Source organism: Benincasa hispida, chromosome 6 (assembly GCF_009727055.1).
Source record: "Benincasa hispida cultivar B227 chromosome 6, ASM972705v1, whole genome shotgun sequence".
Classification (NCBI taxonomy): Eukaryota; Viridiplantae; Streptophyta; class Magnoliopsida; order Cucurbitales; family Cucurbitaceae; genus Benincasa; species Benincasa hispida.
The window spans coordinates 47,709,591-47,720,671 of NC_052354.1; the positions used below are offsets into that span (position 1 = coordinate 47,709,591).

The following is an 11,081-nucleotide window of genomic DNA, read 5'->3' on the forward strand; positions in this document are numbered from 1 at the left end:
ATATGTAGAATAAAATTAGGTGGGTTTCATATATCTACTTTCTGTAATTTTATATATCATATATCAAATGACATACACTTGACTTCTTAACTTTAGATTTCACAAAGTTAACTTGTGAGCTAAGTGAACTCAAAGTTAAATTTTGAGATATAATCTTAGACTGATTTAGTTTGAAAAATGAGATTATGTTTTATGAAATTAGTAATTTAATGCTCTCACTAATTAAACGTCTTATATTACATGATAACTTATTAGAATCACAAAGTCACACACTAATTTCTATAATCATTCTTTGCACAATCCAAAAAGATATATACACACAAACACAAGCTTTACCACTTTAAACTTCATACCAAACTTTTTATGACCATAAGTCAAGATCTTCGGTATGAAAAGGAAAGAACCGCAAAGAGGACAGAGCACAAATCACAAGGAAAACAAATCTTTACACTATCTTTTATTAGGTTAAGTTATTAGGATAAAAATAATCTATTTAGACATACTATTATATTGAACTCCAAAAAAAAGAAAATATCTAATGGATATCATCATCAATCTAAGAATAACAAGATCAATTTGGACATACATTATCAACTAAAAAGTCAAAAGTTTAAATTTTTTTTCCTACTATATTGAACTCTAAAGAAAGAAGAGATCGAATTAGTGTCATTACTCTAAGTAGTTTAGACATACACCATCAACTAAAAAACCAAAACTATAAAGAAAGAAAAATCGAGTCAATGATATTATTTGGTACAACCATTTTAAACATACATCAAGTTAAAAGTTTAAATCTTTGCTACACATATTGTTGAACAAAAAGATGAAGTCGATAGGTATTAGTTCTAGAATACAAATAAAAACTTCTATTTATCATCACGTTTTCAAGTAGTGTAACTAAGATTACCAAACCAAGAGATATCATGATTTCACCTGATCTCAACCATTTGAAGAGGTGTCATAAAGATACAGTGATTGTGATTCTGTCTTCATTTAGACAAATAAAAGATGACTTTTGTACCAAGTGTTTTGGCAGCCATCAATCAATATTCAATGGGCAGTTTTATTCTCAATCCACCTACCTTCATTTGAAGATTAATAACAGAAAAAGAACATACAACATTTATCAACTACTCAATAACATTACTCCTCATTTCAAAGCTCACTCTTTCAAGTTTGAAAAACAAGAAAGAATAAATAATAATAATAATAATAAATATCCTCACAAAAAAATGGTGCACATAAAAAGTTAGGACCAAAAGGAAAATGAAAGTCCTCATTATAAACCCAAAGAAACAGAGAAGTATTGTCCAAGTTAGGACCTCCATTTCTGACCATTCTCAAGCTTTTCTCTCTCTCTCTCTTCAATGCTGAAACCAAAACAAGTAACATCAAACTCATGATGACTGTATAGAACTTGAAAAATGGAGTGTTGGGTTTTCTGGGGTATTTTTTTAAGTGGTTTAATTCTCCGGGCTGACGCCGTTGTCGGCGGCATTAGCGGTCGAGTTAGTTTTGGGTTTGTTGGTGGTGGTGGAGGCAGCGGTGGAGAAGGTATTTGGGTTGGCGGTGGAGGGGGAAACACTCCGAATCCGAATCCGACCCCGACTCCGCATCCAAATCCATTATTAGGGACGGTCCTAAACAGAGCATACTCTGTTCTTCAGACATGGAAATCTGCAATTTCCGACGATCCCACCGGAACTTTAACCACATGGGTCGGCTCCGATGTGTGTTCTTACAAAGGAATCTTCTGTACAACTCTCAGTTCCGGCCAAATCTCCGTCACTGGAATCGACCTCAACGGCAAAAATCTCAGAGGAACACTCATCAAGGAGATGGCCCTTCTCACTGATCTGACCCTCATTCACTTAAACAGCAACAGACTTTCCGGCACTGTTCCGGTGACATTCCGGCAACTCGTCCGCCTTCAAGAACTCGATCTCAGCAACAACAATTTCTCCGGCGAATTTCCATCCGCCACTCTCTACATTCCAAGTCTCAGGTATTTGGACCTCAGATTCAACTCCTTCAGTGGCCCAATCCCGGAAGGTTTGTTCTTCATGGGATTAGATGCCATTTTCCTCAACAACAACCAATTCTTCGGCGAAATCCCACAAAACCTCGGGAATTCGCCGGCGTCTGTGATAAATCTTGCAAATAATAACTTTACCGGAGCAATTCCGGCGAGTTTTGGTTATATGGGACCGAGATTGAAAGAAATTCTGTTTCTAAACAACCAATTAAGCGGTTGCATTCCTGAAGGAGTTGGGTTTTTAACAGAGATTGAAGTTTTGGATTTCAGTTTCAACAAATTGTTCGGTCATCTTCCTGATACAATCTCTTGTATGAATCAAGTCGAGATTTTGAATCTCGCCCACAACCAACTTTCTGGCGTCGTTTCCGATTTGGTTTGTTCTTTGAGAAGCCTTGTGAATCTGTCCGTAGCTGATAATTTCTTCTCCGGCTTCAACCAGCAGTGTCGGAATCTCTTCGGCGGGTTCGATTTGTCGTTCAATTGCATTCCCGGAGTGACTCTGCAGCGACCGTCGCCGGATTGTTCGCTAATTCCGGGAATGGGGTTAAATTGCTTACGGGTTCCGGTACTTCCACGGCCGTTGGTTTGTGGGCGGCTAGTTAAAACGCCGATGGCGGAGGCGGAGGCGGAGGCGCCGCCGCCGTGAGTGGAATGGTCGGAAGTAGGCGGTGACAGCCGGTGGGTAGGTGATTGATTAAATGGCAATAACTATACAGATTTTTGGGGTTTTCTTTGAGGGAGAATTGAATGTAGATCTTCTTCACATTTAATTCTTCATGGAAACAGTACTATCTGAGATTTTAATGGTGTGTAGATTTGTAAAAGAACGTGACAATCAAATCTCTTATTTAATTACTCCAATACTTTAGCGAATATTTTGATCCAATCTTTCATTAGATCTTCTTGTATAAATTTTTAGGGTAACTTGTTTAATATCGTATAGGTATGAAGTTTTCTTTAATACAACAATTGTCCCATAAAAGTTCAAACCACTCACTTCAAAGAGAGTATGAATGTCAAGTAAGCACATTTTGGGTCTTAAACTTTTAAAATGGTTATTCAATTTGTTGATGCTATTTTTTAATATATATATGGTTGGTTCTTAAGTTTTGTGTCTAGCTTTCATTTGACATACGGTTTCAAAATATTACACATTTAATTCTTAAATTTTAAGTTAGGTTTCAAAATGCTACAAATTTAGTTGTTAAATTTTGAGTTAGGTTTCAATTTAGTCTCTTAAGTTTCCAAATATTATAATTCTACGCTTGAGATTTGAGGTTTTTTTTTTTCAATTTGATCTTTAAGTTTCTAGATTTACACTTTTAATATCGATTTTTTTTTTATTAAATACTCACTTTTAGTAATTGACGTTAATTTCTATTAAATAATTATGAAGTGAAATTTTAAATTTAATTTTAATAGTGATGAAACATAGTGAAACTTAATTAATTATAAATTTTTGGACTTATTTTAAATTAATTAAGAGACATTAACACTAAAAATGAAAATCTTAATTGTAAAATTGTAACATTTTGAAATCTAGAGTATAGACTAAATTGAAACCAAATTTAAAATTTAAATACTATAAATTTTTAAATTTAGTGATAAAATGAAACCATATTCAAAATTTAGGAATAAAAATATACTTTTCCCATTGATATGTTCCGGAAAATATCTTATCCCCTAAAAGTCGTAGAGAATTTAGAATTCTAATTTGTTTCAATTCTGGGAATAAAAATGATATTAATAGAAATACAACATTTTACAATAGAAATAAGGTGAAAACTGATTATTAAGTTTTAGATAAAAAAAAAAAAAAAAAGCAAACATCTTGATAGATATCAAAATAAACTAAATAAATTTAAGTTCTTTCTTTGGCCCAATTATCGAATATAGATTTGAACCTCTAAGCTTGTGTAGGTTGGAACCAAATGTAGATCGTTGTTGTGCCGTGGAAAATTCACTGGCTTGAAAGCAAAGTTTGATGCAACCTCAATGCTAAATTGCGTATGTCTGTTGCTCCCAATGTTAACACAACTTTCCAACTCAAACGTACACTCGCCAGAGTATAGAACGGAATTATTGAAAATTATGTTCAGATCACAAGGAGAAACAAAGAAGAGAGGGGATAGATTTTCTCATATCATGTTTTTCTCAATAATTGAGAACTATATAAAGAAAAGGTAAGATCGATTTTAAATAAAAAAAAAAACCGTTTTAAAATTAATTAAACGATTTTAGAATTAACTGAATTTTGAAATTAATCAAATAAAACTCTTTTTTCTGTTTTCTTTTCTTTTTCTATATTAGTCATTCCCAATAGTAAGTCAATAAGAGCATATTATCAAAAAAAATTTAGATTGTGTTGTTATTTTATTGAATGTTTGATAAGTGGATAATGTGGCTTTCAATATGGTGGGTGTTGGATCACATGGGTTGGCCTACTACTAAATATACATTTTGAAAGTTCATTGATTAAAATGATATATATATTACAACATTGGTTTCTTTTGAGAGTCATACTTATTGCAATAGTATTAGTTTCTTTTTACCCAACTTCTCACCTCACTCGATTTAGGGTTGTAACTAAAGAAAACGCTGGACTTTAAAATATCTTGATTTGATTATTTACGATAACGACCAAAAGATAACACTAGTAACGTTCTCTCAAAATCTTGAGATGTATTAGATAAATATGAATTCATCTTAAAATTAATTGGTAATAAGAAAAAATAACTCAAGTATCTTATAGAGATAACATGCCCCCTAAAAATAGTATCACTTTGGGTTTGATATTTTTTTATCGAATATACTTATTTGGATTTCATGAGATTTAATACTATAATAGATGAATATAGAGTTTCTAATGTGAAATTCTCACCGAGATGATAATAAAAAATTTCTAAGTTTAAATATTGATGTGCATGCAGGCAAAATAACATAAAAGAAAAGAAAATGTGATGAATTTTTGTTTTTTCTTCCTCATATGAATCATCCAAACTTGAGGAAGAAGGAGAATTTTGTCTTTTGACTTTTGAGTGTTGTTGATGAAGGCTTCAAAAAAGAAAAATCACTTCTCCGCATTTCTACAATTTGTTCTGTATATACTTGCCCAAATTGAATTGTTTTCTCTTCCATCAATAAGCCCTTAAAATTGTTGTGAATTGCACTTATCATTTTAAATTATAAGGTTGTTGTAACCAAATCTCTAAAACAAAATTTAATAAATTTCAATTTAATAAATTTAAGTACTTGGATTAATTTGTAACCATTCATCTAAAGAAAAACAGTAATTTGCATCAGCCATTAAATTTAATAATGTACTATAGGTAACTCGCATTAATGGTCAAAATAACATAACTCAATTGGCATTAGGGGTACACATGTATTGAATTGGGTTAGGTTGAGAGATCTTTTAAACCAATCCGAAAATTCGGGTTAGTCGGGTTAACTACCTGAATGATCCGAATAGCGTCTCCTACTCAACCCAACCCAAACCTTAAAATTCAGATTGGGTTGAGTTGGGTTGTCTGTGTTCACAAGTAATTTTCAGAGAAACTTAATTCATGAAATTTGAATTTTGTCTTTATATTAATTTCAGTTTAGTGAGTTCAATCTCTAATACATAATCATTTCATGCTTTCTCTCGAAAAATATACTTTAATCTTTGTTGATGTTCTTAGATGACTGGCCTTTGGGCTTGATGATTTTCTTGGAGGATCAACCTTCGGGCTTGATGAATACTTGAAAGATTGGCTTTTGGGGTTATTGATCTTCTTAAAAGATCAGCCTTTGGACTTGTTGTTCTCGTTGATTAATTTGGATCCACCTCTGACTTGTTTATCAACTTGAATTGCCTCTAACTTATTGATCGACTTAGATCAGTCTTTAGCTTGTTGATTGACTTGGATAGGCCTCTAACTTATTGATCGACTTGGATCAACCCTTGGTTTGATAATTGTTTGATCAGGGAGCTTCAAACTTTGGAGCTTGATCATATGGACTTCAAATCTTGAGAGCTATAGAACTTCAGTCGTCAGAGCTTTAAAGCTTCAGTCTTCAGAATTTGAGAGGAGTTATATTCTTTAGATCTTCAAAGCTTCAATCTTTAGGACGTTAGATCTTTAGAGTTGTGATCATATGGACTTCAGATCTTCAACACTTTAGAGCTTCTTTCTTCATAATTTGAGAGCTTTCGAGCTTCGATCTTCTTAGCTTGAGAGGAGTTATATTCTTCAAATCTTTAGGGCTTTGATCATATGAACTTCAGAGCTTTAGAGCTTATTTCTTCATAATTTGAAAGCTTCAGAGCTTCAGTCTTTAAAGTTTGAGAGGATTTATATGTTGGAATTGGTGTCCTAATTCTCCCAGAGTATCGTAGTTTGTAAATAGTTGTACACATTGTTATTAATAAAATAAGAGTTATTTTATTTGCTTTTACTCATATCTAATAAACAAAGATCTGTTGTTATTTTATGTAAACTTAAGCATGTATATGAGATATACAAGTGGATCATGCCTTAAGTAATTACTTAAATGGTCTGTAGTATAAGGATAAAGGAGGGATACCTTATCCTGGTGACACTACGGATACGACCTGCTTTGTAGAGGTTTACAAGTATTGTGAACTACTACAGATGGTTTGATCCTAACCATTCATGTGGAGACATGCGAGCAGGGGTATCCTATACAAAGAGTTTGTATAAGACCAGATCATGAGATGATTAGTCTCTTTATATAACGCTGTTGATAATTAAGACTTACATCTCACTAAAACGACTATAGGTGGCATGACTTTAATCCTGAGTGTTTTAGAAACTTCTACCTTTGAGAACGATCCATTGATTAGTATGGGTGAGAGTGGCCACATACTCTCTTTGGAAGAGAGGACCCAATCATAGTAGAACTATGACTTATTGTTCATTAGAGAAATAAGTGGTACTTAAGGAGTTAAATGTAACTACAGGGGCAAAACGGTAAATTGACTCAGTTGTACTTACAAGCGATCTGTGAAGGGTTATCGCACTATTGATTGGTTGATATGGACACAGAAATATATCTGTAGTGAGAAGAGTGCAACTGTCGGTCTTTATTGAAGTGGCCAGCAGTTAACGGATGGTGAATCCCGTGACTAAAGAGTTTAGTCAGTTATTCACGTACCGTTGGAGCTTCAAGCTACAGGTCCATAAGGTCCCCTTGGTAGCTCAATGGATTCAAGTTGAGAATCAGATTTTGGGGTTGATTTGAAGTGTTCAAATTAACAAGAGGAAATTCAATTATATATGATATAATTGGTGTGATGTATGAGATATATCAAGTGGGAGAATTAATATAAATATGATTTACATTAAGTACCATAAAATAGAAAAAGAACTATGGTTTATATGTTTCATGAGATGAAATATTAAAAACATAGGTTATAGATATAATGTGGTAAGTTGGTTATCATATTTATTTATAATATATTAATTATATGATAATTAATTCTTTTTCTCTAGTAACCAATTGAGTGGGCGGTTATTGAAAGTTTTATGATAATCATGAGATAAAAAAGAAAATTGTTTTCCTAAATTAAGAAGTTACTTCATTCGGAAAGTACTCACAGACAAGCTATCAAGTGAAAGAGTTTCAGTAAGCAATAGCATTGAGAAACTATACGATTAGCTAAGCGATCGCTTACCTTTGACTATACGATAGTCATTCAGCTGATCCTTGCTACACGATCGAGTGGCTAAGTCTATACGATAAGTTTTCGTTTGCTAAACGATCGAGCACATCATCTATACAATAGATAGTGTCTTATCTCCTATTTGCTCGTTCGTCTACTCGATCACATACCTTCAGTCTCTTCCTCAAGCCAAGATCATACAGAGCCCACAACTTCTGGATTCTCACATCGAGAATACCAAGATAACTAGTGCGGTGGTGTCCTCACACAGTTCGTGGATCGAGTTAGACTCGATTGGGTTCGAGGAGCTGTTGGTTGTTCATGTTATTCGAGTGGTGATCGTTGTGTTTGTTGGTTGTGTCGGTCGTTGCGTTCGAGTGTGCTGGTCTTGGACACTTGTAGATGTTGGGTTTTATGCCTTAAAACTCGTAGTTTGTAGAATGATAAACATTTTCTATAATCAATAAACTTGTTATTGATTTCATAAATTGTATGAAAGTCTAAATCCAATAAGCTAAGACCCATAACTATTGTATGAATAATGGAACTTTATATGGAGACATAAGAGTGGATCAGGTTCGAGTAAATAGTCAAAATGATGCATGGTACATGAATAAGATTGGTACCTTATTCTGGTAACACCATTGGATGCGACCTACTCTGTAGTTGTTACAAAGAGTTGTAAAGTGCTAGATACGATGTGATCCTAATTCGTACATGTTATGACATGAGGAGTGAGGGCTTCCTATACAATGAGTTTGCATAAGATCAGGACCAAGAAATAAGTCACTCTTACTTTATAACGTTGTTTACTGTATAAGATTGACTATTTCACTTAGATGACCTAGGTAACTCGATCTTAATCTTGAGCTAACTATGAACTCCTGTTTATTCGGGATTGTCCTTAGATTTGCATAGCTGAAGGTTGGCTCAACAACGCCGACTCAATAAGACTCTCATTTCAGGGGTAAGACCGGATAGATAGTTGGGGACATAGGGTGCAAGACGGAGTTCACACCTACTTGATTTAGGGATAGAAGAAAGATTATTCTTTCAAGTACTGAATTCAGGTCTTGAACAAGGAGCCCCACCCTCTCACTGGGTTGAGAGAGTTTGGTTTAATGATTGGATCACAAACAAGTTGTTCATTAGAGGATCAGTTGAGACTTGAGGAATAAGATGTAATCTCGGGGGTTAAACAGATATTTGACCCAATCGTTATTACGAACAACCTGTGAAGCATCGACTTGCTGATTATGTTTAAATCATGTGGACATAATATATCTACAGTGAGGGGAGTGCAACTATGGGCTTTAGTGGAGTGACCCATTAGTTAACGAATGAGGATTAATCTGGTCTAATAAGTTTAGCCAATTAATCTCGGATCGTTGGAGCCCATGATCTGTAGGTCCGGGAGGTCCCCCTACTAACTCGTAACGGACTAGCTCTAGAATAGCATGATAAGTTAATTTGAATCGTTCAAATTAGAGTTAAGGGAATTAGTAATTATATGAGATATAATTACATGTTTAATTTGTGTATTAAACGAAATAGGGGAATTTATATATTTAAATATGATTTAAATATATAAATATGGATATATGTTAAAATTAATTTAATATTTGATATTAAATTAATTAAGTTTTATTTAATAATTAATTTATGAAATTAATTAAATTTTTCATTTTTAAAATCAAAATATATTTAATAAAATCAAATTTTGATTTTTGAGATAAAATTGAAAAAGAGAAAAGAAAACAGACAAATGGAAAAATTGGTTTTTTCATTATCCATCTTTCAAGTAGCTCACACAAAATGCATTCAACCTTGCCTTGTCTTCTCCAAGCATGAGCTGCAACTCATGCAAGTCTCTTCTTTGCATGTTGATCTACAAGAGATTGGAGTGAAAATCGGGCATGCAATCTATAGAGAATTTTAGAGAAAATCGGTTTGAAGAAAGGTTCTTCAACAAGGTTACTACAGTGAGCTTTTCTCTTTCATCCCTTGACTCAAGCTTGTTTTGAGTCCCACAACTCAATCTAGAGCACCAAGAGAATAGTGAGGAAGATCTTAAGGTGGTCTGCAATAAGATTTGGAGAAGATAGCAGCTAGAGAAGGAGCTTTAAAGAAGTTCTACAAGAGGTATGTCTTGAAAATCACTTGTTTTTCTGCAAGAGCATGCTTTATATTTTCCCAAAATGAGTGAATTTGAGTGCTTAGATGATCCTTGTGCTTCCGTTGTTGCTGATACAATCCTATAGTAGATTGATCGAGGGATTCGTGAAGAATGGTTCTTCAAAGGTATGTATTTTCTATCCCTTGTATCATCGTATAACATTCTGTAATTTCTATTCATGCATAACCTGTATGTTTCCATTTTAGACTGTAATTGCTTATGTTCAATCTAAATGGGATTTGGAACGATCCTTTCCACTGCTCATGAAAATCCTCGTGTTTGATTTTCTTCAATGGGTTTTAAGTTGGTCTTGCATTGCATTTAAGAGTTAAATGCATTTGTAGATGTGTTGATGAATGTTTACGGGATGGTTGCCTCCGCTTAAACCTTTCTTTAAGATTACAAAGTGTTAATTTGTAAGGACCCCTGCATTTTTTTGCATAATTAACAAACAATCGAGTCTGTTTCAAAGTGTTTGTTGTTGTTTGAGTCATTCGTGATGAAGTTTCAAAGCATGGAGATGCAATTCTCATCGAGGAAGAAGACCAAGGGTTGGTCGTATCGTGTAGCCTAAGGTAAACAATCGTTGAGATTTGGCTAACGATCGTGTAGAAAAGTTCTGCGCGATCGTATAGTATTTACTAAACGATCATTTAGCTAATGCTAAACATTGGGTAAAGCATTTCCTCTATCGTGTAGCGTTGGTTGCTCGATCGCGTGCATGCTGGAGGAAAAGGATCGCATAGAGCATTTGATGCTCATCGTTTAATAAAAGGCACACGCACTAAATGATCGTGTAGTTCAGCATGCCTCATCGCATAGTCATTAACTACACGATCACCCGGTATACGATACCTTGACGCTTGCTCAGCGATCGTTTAGACGATTATGCTTCACTACATCATTGTCGTTTAGTTGATCGTTTAAGACTTGAGTTGCAAGATGCGCGCTGCACGATCGCATGCCTTCATGTCTCATTGTATAGTCAAAGGTACACAATCGTTACTAAACGATCGTTTATGCTCACACAGCGTTGCTAAATGATTGAGTAAATCATTTACCTTCTTGTGTTGGCGATCACAAGGACTTGGTATAGGACCAAGGTGATGCGTTTCTTCATCTGGACGGTTTAAGACCCGGTTTGCCTGTTTGAACTGAAGACTCATTGTGCTTTGTAATAGTTAGCTTTGGTTTTTGAG

The 11,081-nt window shown here is 34.2% G+C and overlaps 1 protein-coding gene across 1 annotated transcript; it reads left to right on the forward strand.

The window, feature by feature from the left end:
• The first annotated feature begins 1,214 nt into the window (after nt 1-1,214).
• On the forward strand, nt 1,215-2,924 carry LOC120079445 (leucine-rich repeat extensin-like protein 4). The gene has a single exon (XM_039033624.1). It carries the CDS (start codon nt 1,425-1,427, stop codon nt 2,682-2,684), a length of 1,260 nt encoding a protein of 419 aa, XP_038889552.1. The 5' UTR covers nt 1,215-1,424; the 3' UTR covers nt 2,685-2,924.
• The last annotated feature ends 8,157 nt before the right edge of the window (nt 2,925-11,081 follow it).